The sequence below is a fragment of the Chrysemys picta genome, chromosome 3 (assembly GCF_011386835.1).
Source record: "Chrysemys picta bellii isolate R12L10 chromosome 3, ASM1138683v2, whole genome shotgun sequence".
NCBI classification, from domain to species: Eukaryota; Metazoa; Chordata; order Testudines; family Emydidae; genus Chrysemys; species Chrysemys picta.
This window is the reverse complement of record NC_088793.1, coordinates 184,231,841-184,258,151: the sequence shown is the minus strand read 5'-3', so window position 1 is coordinate 184,258,151 and position 26,311 is coordinate 184,231,841. Positions and strand designations below refer to the sequence as shown.

At 46.0% G+C, this 26,311-nt stretch overlaps 2 protein-coding genes across 2 annotated transcripts in view; one reads left to right on the top strand and one right to left on the bottom strand.

Moving 5' to 3' along the window:
- Positions 1-26,311, top strand: part of CCDC88A (coiled-coil domain containing 88A) — a 410,515-nt gene that overhangs the window by 376,133 nt on the left and 8,071 nt on the right. The window lies entirely within an intron of this gene.
- Positions 4,526-12,793, bottom strand: LOC112059653 (prolyl-tRNA synthetase associated domain-containing protein 1-like). Its single transcript, XM_065589994.1, is given in 6 exon segments — positions 4,526-4,654; positions 4,656-4,734; positions 4,736-4,799; positions 6,508-6,658; positions 6,661-6,817; positions 12,663-12,793. Coding segments are annotated over 6 exon segments (636 nt in total). The 3' UTR covers positions 4,526-4,600.

Below are 26,311 nucleotides of genomic sequence, written 5' to 3'. Positions count from 1 at the left end.
CTTCTGCACTGTTCTCCCCATACCTGCAGTGGGCCCTCCCAGGGTGGCTGGGTGGGGGTAGGGAATATGCATGTTGTCCCCACAGCTTAGTAGAAGTAGAAACAAAAGTTAATACAGCCCCAGGCTACATTAGCCTTTCTGACTGGTGCTGCAGATGGGAGTCTCTAGTAGCACTGCTCTGCTGGAGCCATGTTGCCAAAGAGTAGGATTCTTCCAGTTGTTAGAGCCATCTTGCAGATGGGTCTGGCCTCAATGGATCCTTCAGGATCTGCCAAGTTTGGAGTGGTGTTTCTTTAGATGGATGGGACAAATACTGCTTCTCTGATGGGACAATCTGGAGTAATCTCAGCAAGGAATTACTTTCAGGAATTTCCTTGTAAAAAGGCCTCTCTGGCATTTCACAAGGGAGGAGATAATCTGACCCTGAAATTTGAATATAGTTTCTCTCTCTCTCTCATATTACCCAATTTATCATCTATCCAAAGAAGTTGTCATAAACATACAGCTAAGGGTAGCATAAAATCCCTCTTTACCCCGTAAAGGGTTAATTCCTCTTTTACCTGTAAAGGGTTAAGAAGCTCAGATAACCTGGGGGCACCCGACCAAAAGGACCAATAAGGGGAGAAGATACTTTCAAATCTGTGGAGGAAGGTTTTTTGTCTGTGTCTCTCGGAGCCAGCCAGGAAAGAGGGCAGGGGAAAATACATCTCCCTAGCTATATCTGAACTAAGCATCTAGTCTTGCAGAAATAGTAAGTAATAGCAAAAAAGAAATGTTTTAGTTTGTGAATTTTCCCTGTGTTAAGAGGGAGGTTTATGTAACTTTAAAGTTTTTGTAACTTTAAAGTTTTGCCTAGAGGGGAAATCCTCTGTGTTTTTGAGTCTTTTGTTATTCTGTAAAGTACTTACCATCCTGATTTAGAACTAGTAGGGGAAGCAAAAGTGGATGGGAACCTGGGAGGCAGTGACCATGAGATGGTCGAGTTCAGGATCCTGACACAAGGAAGAAAGGAGAGCAGCAGAATATGGACCCTGGACTTCAGAAAAGCAGACTTTGACTCCCTCAGGGAACAGATGGGCAGGATCCCCTGGGAGAATAACATGAAGGGCAAAGGGGTCCAGGAGAGCTGGCTGTATTTTAAAGAATCCTTATTGAGGTTGCAGGAACAAACCATCCCGATGTGTAGAAAGAATAGTAAATATGGCAGGCGACCAGCTTGGCTAAACAGTGAAATCCTTGCTGATCTTAAACGCAAAAAAGAGGCTTATAAGAAGTGGAAGATTGGACAAATGACCAGGGAGGAGTATAAAAATATTGCTCAGGCGTGCAGGAGTGAAATCAGGAAGGCCAAATCACACTTGGAGTCGCAGTTAGCAAGAGATGTTAAGAGTAACAAGAAGGGTTTCTTCAGGTATGTTAGCAACAAGAAGAAAATCAAGGAAAGTGTGGGCCCCTTACTGAATGAGGGAGGCAACCTAGTGACCGAGGATGTGGAAAAAGCTAATGTACTCAATGATTTTTTTGCCTCTGTCTTCACGCACAAGGTCAGCTCCCAGATTGCTGCACTGGGCAGTACAGCATGGGGAGAAGGTGACCAACCCTCTGTGGAGAAAGAAGTGGTTCGGGACTATTTAGAAAAACTAGACGTGCACAAGTCCATGGGGCCAGATGCGCTGCATCCGAGGGTGCTAAAGGAGTTGGCGGGTGAGATTGCAGAGCCATTAGCCATTATTTTTGAAAACTCATGGCGATCGGGGGAGGTCCCAGATGACTGGAAAAAGGCTAATGTAGTGCCCATCTTTAAAAAAGGGAAGAAGGAGGATCCGGGGAACTACAGGCCAGTCAGCCTCACCTCAGTCCCTGGAAAAATTATGGAGCAGGTCCTCAAGGAATCAATTATGAAACATTTAGAGGAAAGGAAAGTGATCAGGAACAGTCAGCATGGATTCACGAAGGGGAAGTCGTGCCTGACTAACCTAATTGCCTTCTATGATGAGATAACTGGCTCTGTGGATGAGGGGAAAGCAGTGGATGTGTTATTTCTTGACTTTAGCAAAGCTTTTGATACTGTCTCCCACAGTATTCTTGCCACCAAGTTAAAGAAGTATGGGCTGGATGAATGGACTGTAAGGTGGATAGAAAGCTGGCTAGATCGTCGGGCTCAACGGGTAGTGATCAATGGCTCCATGTCTAGTTGGCAGCTGGTTTCAAGTGGAGTGCCCCAAGGGTCGGTCCTGGGGCCGGTTTTGTTTAATATCTTTATTAATGATCTGGAGGATGGTGTGGACTGCACTCTCAGCAAGTTTGCAGATGACACTAAACTAGGAGGCGTGGTAGATACACTAGAGGGTAGGGATCGGATACAGAGGGACCTAGACAAATTAGAGGATTGGGCAGAAAAAAACCTGATGAGGTTCAACAAGGACAAGTGCAGAGTCCTGCACTTAGGACGGAAGAATCCCATGCACTGCTACAGACTAGGGACCGAATGGCTAGGTAGCAGTTCTGCTGAAAAGGACCTAGGGGTCACAGTGGACGAGAAGCTGGATATGAGTCAACAGTGTGCTCTTGTTGCCAAGAAGGCTAACGGCATTTTGGGCTGTATAAGTAGGGGCATTGCCAGCAGATCGAGGAACGTGATCGTTCCCCTTTATTCGACATTGGTGAGGCCTCATCTGGAATACTGTGTCCAGTTTTGGGCCCCACACTACAAGAAGGATGTGGAAAAATTGGAAAGAGTCCAGCGGAGGGCAACAAAAATGATTAGGGGTCTGGAGCACATGACTTATGAGGAGAGGCTGAGAGAACTGGGATTGTTTAGTCTCCAGAAGAGAAGAATGAGGGGGGATTTGATAGCAGCCTTCAACTACCTGAAGGGGGGTTCCAAAGAGGATGGAGCTCGGCTGTTCTCAGTGGTGGCAGATGACAGAACAAGGAGCAATGGTCTCAAGTTGCGGTGGGGGAGGTCCAGGTTGGATATCAGGAAAAACTATTTCACTAGGAGGGTGGTGAAACACTGGAATGCGTTACCTAGGGAGGTGGTGGAGTCTCCTTCCTTGGAGGTTTTTAAGGCCCGGCTTGACAAAGCCCTGGCTGGGATGATTTAGCTGGGAATTGGTCCTGCTTTGAGCAGGGGGTTGGACTAGATGACCTCTTGAGGTCCCTTCCAACTCTGATATTCTATGATTCTATGATTCTATGATTTTACCTTTTCTTTAATTAAAATTCTTCTTTTAAAAAAACGATTGATTTTTCATTGTCCTTAAGGTCCAAGGGTTTGGGTCTGTGTTCACCTGTACTAATTAGTGAGGATATTATTCTCAAGCCTCCCCAGGAAAAGGGGTGTAAGGGCTTGGGGGGATATTAGGGGAAGGTAGGGCTCCAAGTGGGCCTCCCTGAATGTGGTTAAATCACTTGGTGGTGGCAGCGATACTTAGGCAAGGAAGGAATTTGTGCCTTGGTGAAGTTTTAACCTAAGCTGATAAAAATAAGCTTAGGGGGTCTTTCATGCAGGTCCCCACATCTGTACCCCAGAGTTCAGAGTGGGAAAGGAACCCTGACAAGTTGTTACAAAAAACCTAGTGGCTTGAATACAGGACTGATGCCCAGCAAGGACCATGTTTCCACTGAGACTGTAAAATGATACTAATTGTGGGGGAGAGGGGAGAGAAAAAATATAGCAAAGATAATAGACAATCAAATATGTTTTCTTTTAATGTAACCAAGTTGGTTTTCTAGGTAAAAAACACAAAAGTGGAAACAATGTGGTAGGGGGACGAACGGACACGGGGAGATGCACTATAGAAGAAATAGACAATTCTTCTCATGAAGTTAGTTACTCTATTATTTTAAAACACTGTCTCCAATGTAATGCAAATACCAGAACTTGGTTGATTCCGTTTTTCCAAACAGTGACAGTATTTCAATTCTCAACATTACAGCACAGTATGAATTATTAGAAATTTCCATTTTAGCCAATTTTTTTACAAAAAAAGAGGCTGTAAAGTTATTTCAGAGAGAGATTATTCCTCTATGCCAGTGATACTCAGACCTCAGTGGTTCAGGAGCCAAATTAGTGATCAGCATTACCCAAAAGAGCTACAGTAGTGTAAATTCATTGTTTCATTTACTATTTTTTATATTTTCTCACAGCAAAATGGCAGACCTTGTATTACCATTTTATCAACTACAATTGGTTAATAACATAGTAAAAACATCCTGATTGGTTAATAACTTAGATTGGTTAATAATTAAATCACACTGTGTTTTAATATCATGCTGCAAAGAGCAGTAAGAGACACACTAAGGAGCCACTTGCGGCTCGCAAACCCCAGTCTGAGTATCACGGCTCTACGCACTGTGTACATACAGGTAGGCTGCAAAAGAATCTTAAATATTATCTTTATCAGAAGCTGAAATTAATATTTTATTAAGCCTTGGGTAATTTAAAGACAATGTATTTTTCACTAATTAATAAAATACAAATTTAGCTAATGGGAAAAAAATAGTTACGTGTATGCCTGTAATTTCAAAAATTTTTATTTCTAATTAAACTTTCATCAGTTTTTCTTTATAACAAGTGATGCCCAATGTGAAACAATTAAATTTTTGTGAGATTCAACTTCTTAATATTTTCATCAAAATGCATGATAATGAGGGTCATGTCCTGTTGATTTCATGAACTTTAGAAAGTCTTCAGGATTTAAGCCCATGGTTGCTGAGTTTGTCATTGGACAATATAAATTTCACATCTCTGTGGTCACAGAACAGGGCCACTGGTGTTGCAAAGCCTCGGCCTACTTTTAGTTCTTCTTCGAGTGACTGCTCATGTGTATTCCACAGTAGGTGTGCGTGCTCGCCACGTGCACCAGTGCCAGAAGTTTTTCCCTTAGCAGTACCCGTAGTGGGGGAGCCCCGCTGCGACCCCTGGATTGGTGTCTCTATATCACGCTATAAAGAAGGCTGCGCACTCCCCCCACCCTCAGTTCCTTCTTGCTGCCAGTGAAGGTAGTCGAAACTTGTGCTCCAGCATTGCTGCAGCGTCTTCCTTAGTAGTACGATCTTCGACCGTTACTAGTTTTTACAGTTAGTAGCCTGGCTCGGGGCATGCCCCAAACCCCAGGCTTCAAGTCGTGTGACTCCTGTCGCAATTCCATGCCCAAAAGCGATCCACACTCCGAGTGTCTTCGCTGTCTGGGCGAGGCTCACATAAGTGAGCGCTGTAAAATCTGTAAGTCCTTCAAGCCCCGGACTAAGCGCGAACGTGAGATCCGACTCTGGGCCCTGCTGATGGAGTCAGCACTGGCCCTGGCACCGGCGCGCCGACCCGGTGCTAGGCACTGCGTCCTTGGTGCAGAGTGAAGCCCCATCCACCAGCAGCACCGCTCCCCTGCCAAGAAACAAGGCAAGACCCAGCAGCGCCGAGACAAGGACAGGTGAGGCTGGACCCGAGTTGGGCAGTCCACGATCCCCATGGGGACCCAGACCTCCGATTCATGTGGAGCGGAGTAGTCTGGCCCCGTCTGCGCACGCCTCCCTGACGATGAGGATTCCGTCGACGTTGGAGGCAGCTCAGGCAGCGCGCGACATCCTCGTCAGGCCGGTACCGAGCGGGCCGCCCGAGTTGGGGCCCCGGTCCCGAGGAAAGCCGCCCTTGGGCGCCCACTAGCCTTCACCGGAGGTCGAGGTCCCTGCTCGATCCGTGGGGCCTTCCCATAACCTGCGACAGACCTCCACTCCGTTGTCGGGGTCGCCTGGGAGCGAGTCGCCGGAATCTTCCTCAGCCCACAGGGACCGCAGGCGCCGGGACAGAAAGCGTCGAGGCTCCTCGTCCAGCCACAGTGATAGCAGGTCTAGACGCCATCAGTACCACCGATCGTACCACAGCGCGCGCCATGCTCTGAGTGCATCCCGACAGTCACCGGCACCAAGGCGTCATAGCCGCGGTCACCAATGGGACTCCAGAGATAGCACCTCCGACGTATATGTCTCATCGTCGTCGAGGTCTAAATCCCGGGACCGGACCTGACATGGATGGGACCGGTCGAGCCGTTCCTACGGCACCGTACGTTCCTCGGTCACTTCCAATTCGGCTCCCAGCCATCCGTCCCTGGGCCGCACCATCCCCCAGGAACATGTAACCCTGGTAGGACCTCAGACAGCTCAGTGGCAAGGGGCACCATGGCAAGGACAGTGGTGCCTGTGGGCACCATGGCCCCAGGCGCCCATACTGCCGAGGCCCTGCTCCGTGGCTGGGGCATCCCAAGCGCCCTCGGCGTCCACGCCTCGGCACCGAGAGCAGTCCTCGGGTGCCGAACCACCGCCGGACGTGGAGTGCGGCCTACGGCACCGCCCGATGCCCTAGGGGCCGTACCGCTCGGCTTGTCAGCACCGGATGAGTCCATAGTGGCACCGCCCCCTCCTTCTCAGGAGGATTTCAAGGCTTATCAGGAGCTCCTCTGGCATGTAGCACCAACCTCCAGCTTCAGGAGGAGGAGATGGAGGAGCCGTTTAGTTTTTCCAATATGGCATTTTCATCTGCAAGTCTCAGATTTCCATTCCCAACACCCAATTTCTTAGCGAGGTCATTTAAATTAATTTGCCTGTCATACAGAACTGTTACCAGCTGGAACCCTTTCTTCTTTTTGTCTTTTAAAAAAAAAGGTTTTTATTGTGACCGCCTTTCATATGTTGGACATGAGGCATCATTTCTTCAACAGTGAACACCTGGAAAATATAATTAATACAGTATGAATCAATATGCCCTGTTATTTTTTGGTTGCTTAGTGGCAGGTATCTTTTATTAAACTGTACTAAACTTTACACTCAGTCTAAAAAATGTTCCTTTTCATAAAGAAATTTTAAGAGGAGAACAATAAAATCTGTCTATAGTTACATTCGTCTTACAGCCACCTTTGGAATTCTATTTGATGAGTACATCATTTTTTTTCCAACAGTGGTGGCACCAATTTTTATTTTTACTGAAGGCTAAACACCAATAATTCTCAATATATGGAGCATTATTACACTTAAGAGGGTGGTCTGCACATTTTTAAGTTGGGTGGGGGGAAGGGAGCTGAGTAGGGGAAGAGTTTGGAAAGGGTCACAACAGTACTGCATCTTCCAGGCTCAGGTCTTGCACTGAGATAACTTGTCATCAGTGGTACTTGGATGTCAACAGTGACCTCCCATAAAGAACTGTGCCAGTTCCCACAGTATTTCCTTGAAGCAACATGGGAACGGGACAAAGGCTTCCAGGGGAGTATGATGGGACATGCCCCATCCCACTGACAGGCTAACAGGCATTGCTGCATGCAAGCAGTGCCAGGTGTACCTGCAGAATATGCCCCACCTGGAGAAGGGGAGCTTAAAAAGGTGAATCTCATTACTGTGGGAGACATGGGGGTTTGCCTGGGAGGTGAGGCAGCTGGAGACTGCCAGTGAGCTCTAGTAGCAAAGGGAGCCCAGCCTGAGGTAGCAGTTGGCCTTTCCTGCCTTCCCTCCACCTTTGTTTGGGAGTAGACTGACACTGCTGCAAACCTAGTACAGGTAAAGAGCAGAGGCAGGGGGGACCTGAGGAACACTGCAAAGTCATAAAGGTAACTGGCCTCAAAGCAGACCCTTGGGAGTGAAGTGAACTCCTGCTGGGAACAGTGAGATTATCCAGGGGCAAGAAACTATGGCTGAGGGTGGGCGATCTACAGGGAGGTCCGGTTCTAAGTCATGGTATGTCAGAGGGAGAACCCAATAAATGCAACAGATGTTCTCAAAGCCTTTATACGAAACTTCCAACAGATGTTCTCAAAGCCTTTATACGAAACTTCCTGCTGGGCTTTGACTTCATATCCTGATTTAAAATAGAATGTTTAAAACCAAAATGATTAACCCTCTGAAAAGCACCATATTCAGTCATGTTATATCACAAGATTTGAAACTTCCTAGATTTTCCTTTTATAACATAGCTCCAAATATCAAACCATACATACACTACCTAACTCCGGCCTGCACTCTCAATTTTACACTGTTCTTGAGGCAGAAGAATTTTGTTTCTATATTTTTATATATAAAAACAAGGGCTGTCAAGAGATTTAAAAAAATTAATCGCGATTAATCGTGTTGTTAAACAATAATGGAATACCATAAATATTTTTGGATGTCTTCTACATTTTCAAATATATTGATTTCAGTTACTACACAGAATACAAAGTATATAGTGCTCACTATTTTTTATTACAAATACTTGCACTGTAAAAAACAAAAAAAAATTGTATTTTTCAATTCACCTCATACAAGTACTGTAGTGCAATCTCTTTATCATGAAAGTTGAACTTACAAATGTAGAATTATGTACAAAAAATAACGGCATTGAAAAATAAAACAATGTAAAACTTTAGATCCTACAAGTCCACTCAGTCTTACTTCAGCCAATCGCTCAGACAAACAAACTTGGTTACAATTTGCAGGAGAATCTGCCTGCTTCTTGTTTACAGTGTCACATGAAAGTGAGAACAGGCGTTTGCATGGCACTGTTGTAGCCAGCATCGCAAGATATTTACGTGCCAGATGCTCTAAAGATTCATATGTCCCTTCATCTTCAACCACCATTCCATAGGACGTGTCCATGCTGATGATGGGTTCTTCTGCTCGATAACGATCCAAAGCAGAGTGGACCGATGCATGTTCATTTTCATCATCTGAGTCAGATGCCACCAGCAGAAGGTTGATTTTCTTTTTTGGTGGTTCAGATTCTGTAGTTTTCGCATTTGAGTGTTGCTCTTTTAAGACTTCTGAAAGACACCTCGTCCCTCTCAGATTTTGGACAGCACTTCAGATTCTTAAACCTTGGGTTGAGTGCTGTAGCTGTTTTTAGAAATCTCACATTGGTATTTTCTTTGCATTTTGTCAAATCTGCTGTGAAAGTGTTCTTAAAACAAACGTGCTGGGTCATCATCCGAGACTGCTATAACATGAAATATGTGGCAGAGTGCAGGTAAAACAGAGTCGAAGATATACAGTTCTTCGAGTGATTGTTCATGTCCACTCCAAGCAGGTGTGTGCGCGCCGCATGCACGCCAGCCGGAAGATTTTACTATAGCAGTGTCCATAGGGTCGGCTTCAGCCCCCCCTGGAGTGGCGCCTTCATGGCGCTGTATATAGGGACCAGCCGACCCCCCCCACCCTCTCAGTTCCTTCTTACTGCTGGTGATGGCTAGCTGGAACTTCGCTTGCTCTTCAGCAATCGTAGCAGTGTTCTGTCGTTGTTATAAATAGTTAGTTAGTTTGTTGTTTAGTGTTAGTTTAGTTAGTTATTAGTTGGGGGGGTTTCCCCAAGTTTTCGTCGCCCCGCTGGGGCATGCCCGGATTCCCAGGGTTCAAACTCTGCCGGGACTGCGGGATATTCATGCCGAAGAGTGACCCGCACTCTTCGTGCTTGAGGTGCCTCGGGGAGAGCCAGCAAAGAGACAGGTGCAGTATCTGCAGGGCTTTTCGCCCCAGGATTCTCAAAGATAGAGAGCAGAGACTTAAAGTCCTCCTAATGGAGGAGGCCCTGCAGCCGCAATCAGATCCCGGGCCTACTGAGACGGCACCAAGCACTTCATCCTTGGTGCGCAGTGCTCCGGCACCGGAGATAAGTCGTGAGGCCAAGGCCACCAAACCCCGGCACTGGAGAGAGTCGGTGCACAAGAAACCATCTTCGATGAGGCACCGTTCCCCATCGCCAGTGCCGGTTAAAAAGAACAGGCAGGTGAGGGATCATTCTCCACACCGGGACTCTAAAGGGCCGGCGCCATCCACGTCTACTACAGGACAATTCGCGCCGCAGACCCATCCGGCCATCCCATTGACTCCCGCCCCGGAGAGGGTACGGTCGAGTCCGGAAAAGCCTAGATCCCCGGACATGATGGAGGAAGTGCGCCTCCCATCGACGCCGGAGGCGTTCGAGGCTGCCTCAGACCTCTTGAGCCTCCCGGTGCCTGCGTCACCGCACCGGTGCAGAGAACCTCTGGCTACCGCTCGGCCCCATTATCAATCTAGGGGCAAACCAGCAATGCTCTCGCCGCGCTCCCCGCGCCACTCTAGCGGCACCGGTGCAGACAGCACCCTCTCAGAAACCTGGGATTCGGAGGTGGACTCGTACCGCTCTAACAGATCGAGAAGTAGGCGATCGTCCTCGTGTATGAGTGCCCAACCGTACCCACCGCAGTGGCAGCAGCAGCAGTGGCAACCGCCCCCCCAGTGGCCATTCTGGATGCCCTGGGCCTACCACCAGTCAGTGGGTCAGGCGTACGGACCCCGCTCACGAGCCGCATCTGTATCTTCGACGTCGGCAGTACCGCCGCTAATGCTACCACCACCGGCACCGTCGTCTGACAGGAGTGTGCCACAAAGGGACACGGCACCGCCCAGCCAAACAACGGCACCGACGGGGACCTTGCTCCCAACACCGCAGGCACCATCCAGCACGCCTCGTCACTTAGTGTCGACCCCGGTACCGGCCGCGGTGCCACATCTTGAGCCCGCACCGGCCGCGCAGCCTGAGTACTGTGTGCCACAGGCCCTCGTAGAGGGAGAGGGGGTAGATGAAGGCCCTCTTCAAGGGATCTCTTCCTCCTCATCTCCGGATGAGGCGGTAGCGGGTACTTCAGCAGCACCGGCCCTGGAGGACAATAGGATCCTCCAACAACTGCTTACTTGAACAGCCCAAAGCCTCTCGATCCAGACTGAGGAGATCAAGGTGGACACGGATCCAGTGATTGATACCCTGACCCCGTCAGGCCCATCCAGGGTAGTCCTACCTCTCATAAAGACCATTACAGACACAACCCGCACCTTGTGGCAAACCCCTGCCTCATTGGCCCCTACGGCCAAAAGGACTGAGAGGCGATATTTCGTTCCAACCAAGGGCTATGAACATATTTATACTCACCCTCCCCCGGACTCCCTAGTGGTTGATGTGGCCAACCAGAGGGAACGCCAAGGTTTTCAGAGGGCTATGCCCAAAAATAGAGAGGCCAAAAAGTTGGACCTGTTCGGGCGCAAGGTGTATTCAACGGGGGGCCTGCAGTTGCGCATTGCCAATCAGCAAGCCATAGTGAGCCGGTATGGACACAACACGTGCTCGGCTTTATCTAGGTTCATGGACCTCCTCCCGCAGGAGTCGCGAACTGAGTTTTCAGCCCTGGTTGAGGAGGGGAGATTGATTACCCGGGCTTCCCTCCAGGCAGCCCTGGACGCGGTCGATTCGGCTTCACGCACGTTGGCAACTGGTCATGAGGCGTGGAGCCTGGCTTCAAGTTTCCGGCCTCCCTCACGAGGTCCAACAAACAATCCAGGACCTCCCCTTCAAAGGACCCACGCTCTTCCCGGAGAAGACTGATAAGAGGCTTCATAGCCTAAAGGACTCATGGACCACTCTCCATTCACTAGGCCTACACACCCCTGTCACTCAGCGTAGGCAGTTTAGGCCACCACAGTCCCCTCGGCCATACCAGCCTCAAAATCGAGGGGATGCCTTGCGCAGAAAGCCAAGGACGGGCAGGAGGAGGCAACAACAGCAGCCCTTCAGCCAGTCATCTGCCCAGTCAAGGCCTACACAGGGCCCTAGCCCACCATTTTGATGGCTTGGTCGAGGACTACCTCCCAGTCAGAACCCTGGATCCGTCCAACCTTACCTTCTCATCACGTCTGTCCCCCTTTTATCGTGCTTGGTCCCGAATCACATCGGACGCTTGGGTGCTTCGCACGGTAAAGGAGGGATATTCTATCCAGTTCTCCTCCCTCCCGCCCCACCAGCCCCCCTCCCCGTCCCTCTTCAGGGACCCCTCTCAAGAGCAACTTCTACTTCAAGATGTTCAGTCCCTCCTCACATCAGGGGCAGTAGAGGAGGTTCCTCAGGAGCCACGGGGCAAGGGCTTCTATTCTCTATATTCTATTCTCGATATTTCCCAATACCGAAAGTGAAAGGGGGCCTCAGACCTATTCTGGACTTGAGGCGTCTCAACAAGTTTGTGAAGAAGCTCAAGTTCTGCATGGTCTCCCTGTCCTCCATCATTCCTTCCATGGATCCAGGAGACTAGTATGCCGCCCTCGACTTAAAGGCCGCATACTTTCATATGCGATAATCCCTCAGCACAGGCGTTACCTCAGGTTTCTCGTGGGCAACGCTCATCTACAGTTTACGGTTCTGCCCTTTAGTCTGTCAGCAGCCCCCAGGGTCTTCACGAAGTGCATGGCAGTTGTGGCACGGGCACACGTGTTTCCCTACCTGGACGATTGGCTCATCAAGGGCAGGTCCCGAGCGCAAGTGGAGGCTCAGGTGGTCTTTACCAGGCAAACCTTCCTCGCACTCGGCCTCTTACTCAACGAGGCCAAGTCCACACTATCTCCAACCCCAAAAATCGAATTCATAGGAGCAGTTCTGGACTCGACACACGCCAGGGCATATCTCCCAGAGGCCAGATTCCGGACTATATCCAACATTATTCTCGGCCTCCAACTTTACCCCACCACCACAGCAAGAAGCTGCCTCAAATTACTAGGGCACATGGCAGCATGTACCTACGTGGTGAGACACGCCAGACTCAGACTGCGCCCACTCCAGTCTTGATTGGCAGGGGTTTATCGGCCAGTCAGGGACTCCCTAGAATCAGTGGTGACGTTACCTCGGCCGGTGTTGGACTCCCTTCAATGGTGGCTTGACCCGCGGGTGGTCTGCGCAGGAGTTCCTTTCCTCGACCCCGAGCCCTTCCTCTCCCTGGTAACGGACGCATCGGATCGGGGATGGGGTGCACATCTGGGCAACCTCAGAACCCAAGGTCTTTGGTCACGAGAGGATCTTTCGCTGCACATCAATGTCAGGGAATTACAAGCTGTGCACCTCGCATGCATAGCCTTCAAATCCCAACTGGCAGGCAGGTGCGTTTCTGTCCTCATGGACAATACTCCAACAATGTTCTATATCAACAAACAGGGTGGTGCTCGCTCCTCTCCCCTTTGCCGGGAGGCCCTCGCATTATGGGACTTTTGCGTACAGAACGTAATTCACCTGACAGCATCCTATCTCCCGGGGATGCACAACGGGCTCGCGGACGCACTCAGATGCTCATTCCAGGGTCACGAGTGGTCTATCCGCTGGGATATAGTTCTCTCAATTTTCCGGCTCTGGGGTCATCCCCAGGTGGACTTGTTTGCCTCCAGCGAGAACAGGAAGTGTCATCAATTCTGCTCCCTCAGGGGACGCAGTCCGGGGTCCCTAACAGACGCCTTTCTCCTCTCTTGGACAGACGGGCTATTTTATGCCTTTCCCCCGATTCCCATGATTCACAGGGTAATCCTCAAGGCCCTCAGAAATCACGCTCGGCTCATCCTGATAGCACCTGCGTGGCCGCGCCAGCACTGATATACGTCTCTCCTGCACATGTCTATGTGGGTGCCACTCAGGTTGCCCCTACTACCAGACTTGATCACACAGGATCGCGGTCGCCTGCTTCACCCGAACCTGGAGTTGTTCCACCTTACAGCATGGATGCTCCATGGCTGAACCCCGTGGAGAGGCAATGCTTTCAATCAGGTCAGGAAGGTCCTTCTGGGTAGCAGGAAGCCCTCAACAAGGACCACGTACTTGGCTAAGTGGAAGTGCTTCTCCCTCTGGGCCACACAATGGGGCCAGGCTCCTTGCTCGCCCCGGTCCCTCTTATATTGAACTGTTTGCTATATCTGAGACACCTGGGACTGACTCTCTCGTTGGTTTGAGTACACCTTGCTGCAATCTCGGCGTTCCACCCGGGAGAGGGGGGTACCTCAGTGTTTGCGAACCCACTCGTTGGACGGTTCCTTAAGGGCCTTGACAGACTGTTCCCGCACATCCGTCAACCTGTCCCTGCTTGGGACCTCAATTTGGTCCTGTCCGTCCTCACAGGGCCCCCCTTCGAGCCACTGGCTTCGTGGTCGCTGTTATATCTTTCATATAAGGTCGCGTTCTTGGTGGCTATCAAATCAGCGCAGAGAGTGTCAGAAATCAGAGCTCTAACATCTGAACCCCCATGCACCGTCTTCCACAAGGACAAGGTCCAACTCAGGCCGCACCCAGCGTTCCTGCCTAAGGTGGTTTCCCCATTTCACATGGGTCGAGACATTTTTCTTCCCGTATTTTATCCGAAACCACACTCCTCTGCGAGGGAGCGTAGACTGCATTCCCTTGATGTTCGCAGGGCTCTCGCTTTCTATATCGAAAGGACAAGATCCTTCAGGAAGTCAACCCAACTTTTCATCACTGTGGCTGACAGGATGAAAGGCCTCCCGGTGATGTCGCAGCGAATTTCGGCTTGGATCTGAACCTGCATCCAGGAGTGCTACAGTCGGGCCAATATACCAGCCCCGCCTATCACGGCCCACTCCACAAGAGCGCAGGCCTCTTCCGCTGCGTTCCTGGCCCAGGTCCCGACGCAGGAAATTTGTAGAGCGGCCACCTGGTCCTCAATCCACACTTTTACGGCGCACTACGCCATCACACACCAGGCCAGAGATGATGCTGCCTTTGGCCACGCAGTGACCTCCGACTCCACCGCCTAGCTTCGGGCTTGTGAGTCACCTGCTTGGAATGGACATGAACAATCACTCGAAGAAGAAAAAACGGTTACTCACCTTCTCGTAACTGTTGTTCTTCGAGATGTGTTGTTCATGTCCATTCCAATACCCACCCTCCTGCCCCTCTGTCGGAGTATCGGAAGAAGGAACTGAAGGGGTGGGGGGTCGGCTGGCCCCTATATACAGCACCATGAAGGCGCCACTCCAGGGGGCGCCGAAGCCAATCCTACGGACGCTGCTATAGTAAAATCTTCCAGCTGGCGTGCACGCGGTGCGCACACACCTGCTTGGAATGGACATGAACAACACATCTCAAAGAACAACAGTTACGAGAAGGTGAGTAACTGTTTTTTCTCCCCCAAGCAGTTCAGTGACAAATTTAATTAATGCATTATTTTTTAACAAGCATCATCAGCATGGAAGCATATCCTCTGGAATGGTGGCCGAAGCATGAAGGGGCATACGAATGTTTAACATATCTGGCACATAAATACCTTGCAATGCCGGCTACAAAAGTGCCATGCAAATGCCTGTTCTCACTTACAGGTGACGTAAATAAGAAGCAGGCAGCAGCATCTCCTTGTTTGTCTGAACAAGAAGTAGGACTGAGTGGACTTGTAGGCTCTAAAGTTTTACATTGTTTCGTTTTGAGTGCAGTCATGTAACAAAAAAAAATCTACATTTGTAAATTGCACTTTTATGATAGAGATTGCACCACAGTACTTGTATGAGGTGAACTGAAAAATACTATTTCTTCTGTTTATCATTTTTACAGTGCAAATATTTGTAATAAAAATAGTAATATAAAGTGAGCACTGTACACTTTGTAAACTTGTGTTGTAACAGAAATCAATATATTTGAAGATGTAGAAAAACATCCAAAAATATGTAATAAATTTAAATTGGTATTCTATTGCTTAACCGTGCGATTAATCGCGATTCATTTTTTTTTAGTTAATTGCGTGAGTTAACTGTGATTAATCAACAGCTCTACTATAAACTCCACAGTGTGATGGGGAATTTACCAAGAACAATACAGGGCAGATACCAACACTGTTTTCATTTTCAAAGTTATGCTCCTACTCAGAAACAACTTCAGGCAGATCAACTAATTAAGCACAAACTATTTGTGTCAAACCCTTCACCCCCAAGAATTTTACAAACTATATACATTAATGGCACCTAATGACATCAGCATGTTTCCTCCATTCCCAACTCTGCTCACCCAGTATGGGGCAGAGCTAATAATAACAGACCTAGCCTAAATTCTTGTTTGGACATAGTTGCCCTTACCCCACGCATGCTACAGGAAACAGAAGAGACCCGTGAGTGTGGTTAGGATCCCCATAGGTGATGAGGGCAAAACAGATCATGTTATTGAGCAGGTACAATTAAAACAAATCACCAGTTTTACCTCTACAATCTATCGTTTTTGCCCCTGGCTTTTCACCTTACTCTTTTAGTACACTGAGGTAAAGGGATAACCTCAACCTGTACATATTTCTAGTAGTGAATTTTGGAAATGTTTTAGAAGTAAAACCAGTAGGATCACGACCATACCTGCTCAGTAAAAGCTACATAAGGTATGTCTACACTGCTAAACACCCCTCCACCCCCACCCCCACCCCACCCACACACACACAAAGTGCCTTCTTAAATCTGGTTAGCTAATTTGGATTAAAATAGCAATGAAGATATGACAACTCTGCTTTTAACTCACATTAACAGCTTAAGTAAAGCCTATAAAGGGAGGCTGAGATTTAATTGGAGTTATTAACCTGAATTAAAATCTGGAATGTCCAGTTTCCATTGCTACTTTAACCTGAGTTAGTTAACATGGGTTAGCCAACCCAAATTAAGAACAGATCTTTTTTTTTTTCCAGTGTAGACATAACCGTAGTGAATTGGCAACACAAAAAAAAAATAAAACCCATGAGTCCTAACTTCCAGGCCCCTCCTCCAATCACAAGATAGCCCAGCTTCCCTTGGTTATTGTATTTCTTGTTCTAAAAACCCATAATGAATCAATGTGCAGTGATATTCAACATGGAGCTGGCTGGGCAGATTATGGAGCCACTGGGATTCTCCTGTCCATATCTTACCTCATCAAAGGAGATGATGGAACAATATTGTGGTATCACCAGCACACAGGCATCTGCTGCCTAGCAACCCCATGAATATTTTGGTTTCAGAGAGTAGAGGCACCAGGTAAGCTGGGAAAAATTGGAGTAAATTCATACAAGCACTGGAAAGAGATCTGCATAGGAAGTGATGGAGTTGTCTCTTGTTCTTTGTTCCTCAGCCCTGGGAGTTACCTTGGAGTGGTAGCTGGTCTTCTTTGCTGTTTTGCAAAACAAGCAGCAATAAAGACTCCCACATATATCACAATGCCATATGCAACAATCCCAATCATGGGGAGGGGAGGGTCACATGTGTGATCAGATTCTGAATGTCATCGTAAATCCATACTTGGGGGCAGGATCTAAAATCAGCACTTATCTTTGTGCCTGGGTGGCATCTGGAATATGTAGGATCTCAATACACCAGCTATGCCCAATACTGACACTGACTTATTACAGGTGCAAGAAACTCTGTTGCCCACTAACCAAAACTATTGTCATAGATGCCTCCTTAACAGGTTGAGGAGCACATCTGGGGTTACTGAAAGTTCAAACCTGTGGTCAAAACAGAAAGCTTCTCTGCACGTTGATATTCTGGAGCTTTGGGCCATCTGATGCTTGTCAGATTTTTCAAAATCACATTAGGGACTCAGTGGTTCTCATAATCACCAACACCACTGTGATGCATTATGTAAATGGACAGAGAGAAGCACACTCCAACATGCTGTGTCAGGAGGTGATCAGGGTCTGGTAGCTTTGCACCAGGGGAAACATTACACCCATGGTCAATCATTTACCTGAGGTCGAGAATCACCTGGCAGATCACCTCAGCAGAAATTTCTCTGATTAACGAGTGGTCTCTGAAGCCCAGCATCCTGTGGTCCATTTTTGCAGTTTGGGGCATCCCCATGATCCACCTCTTCACCATGAGACAAAACAAGAAATGCTGATTACTGTACTCCCGAGGGGGTCTCTGTCTGGTTCCTTGACTGATGCTTTTCACCTGAGCTGGGAATAAGCACTCCTATATGCTTTTCCACTAATTTGAATAATCTCACAGGTTATTTTCAAGATGAAATTGGACCATGCCATTCTCACTGGCATTGCTTCACCATGGCTGAGACAATATTGGTTTTCCGACCTCCTTGCTTTATTGGTTTGGCCTCCCATATCCCTTCCTCTTCATCCCAACCTCCTGCCTCAGCAACATGGTCAGGTTTTGAATCCAGTGTTTAGCTGCCTACAGCTCACAAGGTGGATGCTGCGTGGTTAGACAAGGAGGAGGAATGATGTCCAGAAACAGTCCGGTAAGTCTTGTTCAATAATAGGAAGGCCTCCACCAGAGCATCCTATTTGGACAAGTGGAAGTGGTTCTTGTTGTGGTCATTAGTCCGAGGAGGTCAACAAAGCTGCTGGCTTGTTTCCAGTTACTGCTTGGCATGGGTCAGCCCTGAAGGACATATAGAGCTGTTTATTATAGAAGTTTATATTACCTTTTTAAATCTAAGATTGAAACTGATTTGTGTGTGTGTTTCCTGTTTTAACCTTTTAAATAACCTTTTACTTTTCCTAGTTAATAAACCTTTAGTTAGTTTATTACAGGATTGGCTATAAGTGTTTGGTTTGAAATCTGAATACAACTGCCCTGAAATAAGTGACTGGTCCTTCGGGACTGGGAGTAACCTGAATACTGTTGTGCATTTTGGTGTAAGGGACCATCTATCACTAAGTCCAGCTTGCCTGAATGGTAAGATAGACTCAAATGCCCAAGGGGACTGTCTGACACCATGGTGAGACTGTTATAGTGCTTTAAGAGTCCACACTTGTTACTGGGTTGGTTTAGTATGATTATAGATCATACAATTGGTTTGGGGTTTCTGGCCTGCTTTTTGACAGTCTGCCCTGAGGTTGGCACTCTCAATCATGAGCCACTCCAGACAGCATGACGTGGCCACCCAATTAACAAAGTCATATTTGGAAAGAAACGCCTTCTGGTTCACGATGTGCATCTGCAGGGAAGAAATATAAATCTTTTCCCGCATAAAGTCCAACCTCTTGGACTCTTTGTCCTTAGGAGTGGACATATACCTGCCTTGCTGCATTTGCTGCGGTTAGGGGACAAGTGGGTGCAGAAACCCTCAAAATCCTGAACGAAGTGCCCCTATTCTGAATGCTTTACCATAAGAGACAGTGAAGCTGGAGTATTCCAGAGGTCCTTTGCAGGCTCCAAGAGAGGCTCATTTATTGGGAGGGTTCTTCTCCCCAGAGCTGATGATTGGAGAATATCTAGCAGTTTGTGTGTATTCTCCTGCAGGAATTCTGCCTGGATGCTCAAGGTAGTGGCCATACATCTTAGGAAGTCCTGATACTCTTTAAAGTCCTCAGGCATGGAGAAGAAGATTCCAGCACAGTAGAGTCATCCAGAGAGGACCAAGAGGTGGTTTAGTTGGCTGTGCCAACAATAGTCCTGTTCTTGCACCACAGGATCTGCTCAGAATAACCCTAGCAGTCGAGAGGGACCAGACGCAGCAGTCACTACCAGATGGGGTGGTTTGGGAGCAGGAGCCACCATCAGGACTTTCCTCCTGGAGCAGGTCAAAGAGTGTGACCCCAGGGACTGAAGAGTGTCTCAAGGAGGCCACTGGGCACCGGGGTAAAGACACTGGTGGCCAGTATGCCCTGTCCAAGAGTCCCCATCCCGACTGCAGGACAGACTGTGATCTCGATGGTGATCCCAGAAAGATCTCAAGGGCCTATTGGGTGACAATGAAGGGGAGATTACTCTGAACTGGATATTCAGGAGTCCCTGGGGTTCTCTGGTGATAACAGGGGAACCAGCCCCAATGGGGCAAAGAGTCAGAGTTGTCTGAAGCCCAACATGCGGGCACTATTGGTCCCAAAGAGGAATGGGGGATCAGCACAGGCAATAGCAAATGCGATACACTCTTATCCAGTACCAGGAGAGGCACTATTATCAAGGCTAAGGGTACCAAAAGCTATTAAGGGATCTGCTACACCATGCCATCACAAATTAATTTTTCTAGTAAGATTTTGAGACAAAGTATTGAAAGATTTATTCAAATCCATTGTCCATCTTTTTAAACAAAACTCTCCAGGGGACAGAATGCCGCTTAAAAAACAGTGGCACAATATGTGCCCAAATATATTACATCTATTGCCCTCCTGCCATCCACAATTTTTTTAATTCTATCAAATGTAGGAATTGCCAACAGGAATTCAAAAAGGTACACCCTTCCTGCTCCCTAACAGACACATGTCACCTCCCTCCCTGCTGCACTGACCCAGCATCGTAGGTGGCTGCATAGTTACTACTGACACTCACTTCGGGGTGCTCCATGCTGACCACTGGGATGTTCAAGGCTCGCAGATGCTCCTCCAGCGCCTCCCAAAGCCCACAAGACGACAGTGGCTGTTGCTGCTGGACTGCCATGGCTGACAGCTCAGTCTCAGACTTGTCAGCTGACTAGCTGATGCTGGGAGGTGCCCTCTGCAGAGGGCAGCTCCTCTTACCAGGACACACGAGCTGGGGGTTCTGCAGCAGCCGGCATCACACAAATCACAACTGCAAAGACAGGCGGGTTTACAGGAGAGAAGGTCTGAATCTCTCCCCTACCCCGAGATCTATTGGGAGCAGGGATGTTTGGTTTGGTTTATAAGTGAATGGAAAAGGACTGGTAGCTGATTTACATGATGATTTCCCAAGGCTGAAGTACACTCATATAGTTAGTGGTAGTTCCCAATGTGGAACAGAATTCCCTAAAAATCTAACTGAAAAATAATTTTTTCATCAATTAATTACAAAATATTTTTATTTTAAAAAACAGTGTGGTCTTGCAGCACCCACCCCACCCACAAATTGCTTTGCATTCCTTTGCCTGGCTTTTACCCAAATTAAAAGAAGAAGGAATACTGACATCCTTTTTTTAATATAATCAAGGATCTCTATGTTTTTGACACACTGAGCCTAAATACCATGCTGCAGCTCCTTCATTTCTGTGAATTTAGCCTTTGTCTCCCTTCGGGTGTGATGCAGGGTTATTACCACTAGGCCACTTGAGAGAACTGATTTTACATGTTAAAAAGTCTCAATTTTTATATCTTTTATGATAAGTAACTTGTGCAGGGCTTTTCTTATAAGCAGGCTAGAACCAAATCTGTGTGACATATTTCCCTTTGTGTCTTACCATTTCAGAATGATTTGTCAGTCTGGATTAAGTATTTACAAGCTATTTTGGAATTCTGTGATATGTTCTTTATCAGTATGTAGGCTGTATTTGCTTATATAAAAGGCTTGTGAACAATTTACAAGCAGGAAGCTAGCTGCAAATGGAATAAATTTGCATTAATTCTAATAAAAATTGACGCTTCAGACATTAAGTCAATAGTAACACTGGGTTCATTCTGATTTGGGAGTAGCTGTTTTGCAAAAAAAAAAAAATTGATTTGAATAAATGTGTCAACATACTGTATGAAATATGTGGCATTTTAACTGTAAGATAAGAGTTGTTGCCATTAATGGACAAAACATTTTATTCCACATAATAAATCCTCCTTTAAGAAGAATTAAAAAGAGACATAACACTAATCCCACTAACCATTAAACATGTCTGTATATGCATTCATATAGGTGTGGGGGGATGTCTTAATTAGGTTGTAGTTATATAATCTGACACATTACTTCAGAATTTTGCTCTGTAACTAAACTTCAAACAAATACTTAATGAAACTCAGTTTTGGTATTTATTTTTTTCACAAAAATCAATTTGAGATTATATACGTTAATACAATTCAAACACTAGATTGACAATTGTGATTATTATGTCTTACGGTAGCACTCAGAGGCCGTAATGAGGATTGGACCTCAATTATGCTGGTTTCTGTACAAACATATAGTAAAAGACAAACCCCTGTTCAGGCAGTTTATAATCTACATAGAGCCAAAGTATAACAGGTGAGTGCAGCACACACAGAAAGGACTAGCGAAGAGGCAGAAGATGGGGATAACAGTAATAACAGCACCAATGGAAACTTTTTTCACTTAACTATTTAAGTCAAGTTTTTAAAATTTAAGTGCCTAATATTAGGCTCCTAAAACCATATATAGATGCCTAAATAAGTGGCCTGCTATTTAAAAGTGTTGAGTACTGAGAAGTTCCAGCAAAGAAGCCCCTTTGTGAACCTCTGGATATATGGGTTGCATCATGATGTCCCTTTAACAATAAATTCGAAAGGCTTTAAAATGGCTTGTAGGATATTATGCTAACTGATGCTCCAAACATCTTTAAACTAATAGAATAAAAGAGGCAAATCCCAGAAGTGGTTAACAGCAGCATGAACTGGCTCTTCTTATTTAAACACAGAGACAAGCATGAAAAGAAAAACAGTTTTATCTGTTCAAGATGTGCAAACAGTTTTGTTAGTAAAACTGGATGCACAGATGTAATTAGCAGATTTGACAGAAGAATGTAAGAGATCTGGGTTGGTTTAAATATTTAGGCCACATCAGAGAAGCCAGGACATCATTTACAAGATACACATGAGGATGGGCGGGTCACTAGGCACTGCTGTAGGTGGGAAAGCTAATAAGGATGGGATCATGCCACCAACTCAGAGAGAGGAAGATTGGGGGCAGGAGGGAGATGTTGGAAGCCTATTCCTGCTACCTGTAAAGCAGTTCCCTACTTCACTTGGAGACATCAAAGCTTCCTTGTTTGAGACTTGTAGCACTCCTCCTGCCCACTTTCAAATACCATGGCCCATGCCAGCACTATGAGCAGCTGGCCCTTACCTGTGCCCCACACCTCCATTACTCATCCACCTCCCTACTATCCTAATTTAGGTGGTAAAGAACCAAGGAGCTCTCCTTGGGATCTTCCTCTGTAAGACAGACTTTTCCCCCTCTCTACTAGAAGGCGGAGCCTCCTTTGAAAATGAAATAATTTGTTTAAGAAAAAATATATATAGTGTTATTAAGAAAAAGATTTTGCCTCAGTTTCCTGATTAAAACACTTTGGCAAAAATAGGGTAATGCAGTACCTTAGCATGTATTAATTTTTTTTAAAGACAGACTACTTTTCTTGAGCAGACACCACATTTGAAAAACTTTGCAGATTCATAATATATAAATAGCTGTTACCAAAAGCATAAAGACTGCTGCGCTCCTTCTATCGCAGCACACAGCTAGTAATTACGGACTAATTTCTAGCTAAAGCGGGGACGTTGTGCAACATCCTGCAAAATGGACTCACAAATGCAGCAAAGGTATTGTCATTGTGCACTGTATTCTGCCTAAAATCAGTTCAATGCACAGCCCTTCGTGCGTTCTTTTTCTCAAATAGCGGGGAGCTTAATGCTTAAGCACCATTGTTTGGTCAGAGAGGACATGTATGTAAAAGCATAAAAATGAGACTACACACATTTTCCCTATGGCCACACCCTTTTACAATTCTTTGCTGTGACAGTTGTGGGAAAACTCTGGAGCAATCTCTCTGAGTCTTCATGGAGGATACAGAAATAGGTCAGCCAACTTTTGTTGTATGCAGCTTCCCCTAGGTTTCCTGTCATGAATGTGTGAGCAATGCCAGATTGAATTAGACAAAACTCAATTAAAGCTTAATTTTAAAAGTATTATTTTACATATATTCTTGATTAAATATGAATTTGTATACAATTAACAAAACCAGATTTTTAAAAAGAAACCTAATTATATGACCAATTACCACAACTGTGTATATACTGTAAATGGATAGTTAGACATTTATATGTCCAACATTTATATGTGCAGCTACTGTAATTTCACATGCTAATGTAGGCACACAATTGTACACACAGTTCTGTTCATGCAAGTGGGCTTCGACACACTAAAAATGTGGTCACTAGCTAATGAAGAATTAAGAGAAATTCAAAGCAAAGAATAATTAGAACAAGTAAAATAGCATGCAATTAGACTGTGTACCTGCCTAATAAACAATAATAAGAAATATATAAATGTATTACTAAAGATGCAACCAATAATAATTAAAACTTTTGATGAAAGAACAAAACAAAGAATTAACTAGCATGTAATTCAAGGGAAAGTATTTATAAATGTCAATCCATTATACAGACTTACAACATCTGAAATAATTCATCAGCTTTTCTCACTTTGTTCTAGAATAGGGAAACTATAATAAAGCCTTAATTTGAAACACTATGTATCTGTGGTTACAAGACATGGACAAAATATGATCCAATGCTAATTAAACGAACATTATGACAGTACATGGAACAGTTTCCAGAAATCATCAAAAGGAAGTTTAGTCAAAAAGCAGATTTGTAGGAAACTTTAGTGACTGTTTGATATTTTAATTTTAAAAGTCCTTCCAAAAGAACATTATTCTGGTCAATCCAAAATTCACTGAATTAATTATATCACAGATACCATCTCCACACCCTGTGCATCTAACATGGCAGTCAAGTGATCTGATTTGGTATCCTGCAGTTGTAACACATATTGTAATTGCACATGTCCCTTTCTATTATAGGAACACAACTTGAGTGTCACTTGCATGTATCTTGTAATACTTTGCATTTATAGAGTGCCTTTTTATAAGGTTTTGTCCACAATTGCTTAAGTGTCACAACAATTATGTGAGATAGATAAGTATTATTATTTCCCCATTTTACAGATGGAGAAACTAGGGATGTAAAAGTTTAACTGGTTAACCGATAAGCATCAGTCTTATTAGTTTTGGTTAATGATTAAACTCTGCTGCCGGCCCCATCCAGGGTCCCAGCTGCCAGCCCCGCGCCAAGGGTCCCGGCTACCAGTCCTGCACCCTGGCTCCTGGCTGCTGGCCTGCACCCAGGGATCCACTGCTGGCCCAGGTGCTGGGCCAGCAGCAGGGATCCCGGTGCTGGCGGCAGCTGGGATGTTGGGCATCGGTGGAAGTGGGAATCCTGGCGTGGATGGCAGCCGGGATGCTGGGAACAGGTGGCAATGGAGTCCCGTGTAACACGTGAGGGTGCTGCAGCACCCCCCGCACCCCTAGTTCACTGCCTTAATGGTTAACTGTTTAACCAATAGAATTTTAATAGGTTACATGGTTACTATTTTTAAACCCTATTTACATCCCTAGGAGAAACTGGGGCACAAAGAAGTTAAATACTTGATGCACAGCAGTTCCAGTATTACAAACTATTTTCAACTGGACTAAGAGGGGCAGACTCTCAGATGGCATAAATTGTCATAGCTCTATTGACTTCAATTCAGTGCTTAATTTGTAATAAAAGAGATGCGGGGGCTCAAGCAATTATTTTACATTCATAACTGATGCAGCAAGCCTAGAGGTGCCAGGGTAAGCCCTGGCATAAATTAAACACTACTTCAATTAAACCATTGACTTCAATGGCGCTATGACAATTTAAGCCATCTGAGGATCTACCTGAGTGTAGAGAATTATGATCTGACTTATTTTAAATTCCCTTTGAGAGTCTTCATAGACACATGTGCCAAAAAGGGCATTATGCATTATAAATGTTCAAAAGGCACCTAGGAAATTCATCAGCAGATGGTGACTGCTAACATGTGAATGTGTTTCTAGTTATTACATAATGCAATGAAGGATGGCTGTACCATGTAATCAAAACAGGCAGTTGCTTAGAGCACAAAGGTATTAGGGACAGCAAAATTTGCAGTACAGCTATTTTACTTTCCACATCACACCTACAATTTGAATCACCCTCCCAAGAAATTGCAAATTGCAATAACCTGCTGCAGGTCACTGTGAGTTATTCTCCCAAGAACACCCCAAGGCTAAAGGATGCATTACATGATGTCATTTGGGATTATCTGTGGGTTTTTAGTCAGTATTAATGGAAAGAAAGATTAAGGATTTTTCAAAGGCTATTAAAAGGTGGTAGCTTCCTCCTATAATTTCTTCTAATCTATTATACTGATGTCATGTGTGTGCCAAATTTAGAAAGCATTTGATTTTAAAAAATCTGTCCAACCATTTTAAGGCTTTGGTTTATGGCTTAAGTATTTTGGCTTAAAAATATACTAAAACCAAAAATAGAATAAACTATTTCCTGGTATGCAAGAGAGACCAACATTTTTTAAGTACTTAAATTACAGACATGAAGTTAAGGCTGCTGAGAAATTAAGCAACTTGTACTTTTGACAAATATCCTGATACTTAGGCATTTTAAGCAAAAAAGGAAGGTGGCTGTGTTGAAATTTCCTACCCCTCTTCAAATGGAAGAGACTGCACTTATGTGGCAGATAACTGAGGAGCGTATTGAAATGATCTTCCCCTTTGAGACAACTGATCCATCAGTATTGGCTCAATTTTGGCAGTATGGACATATTATTAGAATGGAAGACCAACAAATTCCAAAGTGTATTTACCAAGAAATGCTGCTACATGGATAGTGATCACCAGGGCCGCCGAGAGCAGTTTCGGGCCCCAGTGAAAAAAAATTTTGGGGCCCCCCCAGCAAGGGCGGACTGGCTAAACAGGGCTTACGAGAGGGAGGGGAAGCAGGGCCCTGGTCCCCTTCCAGACCGCCGGGCTCCGGTAATTTGTACCGGCTTCCCCCCCTCC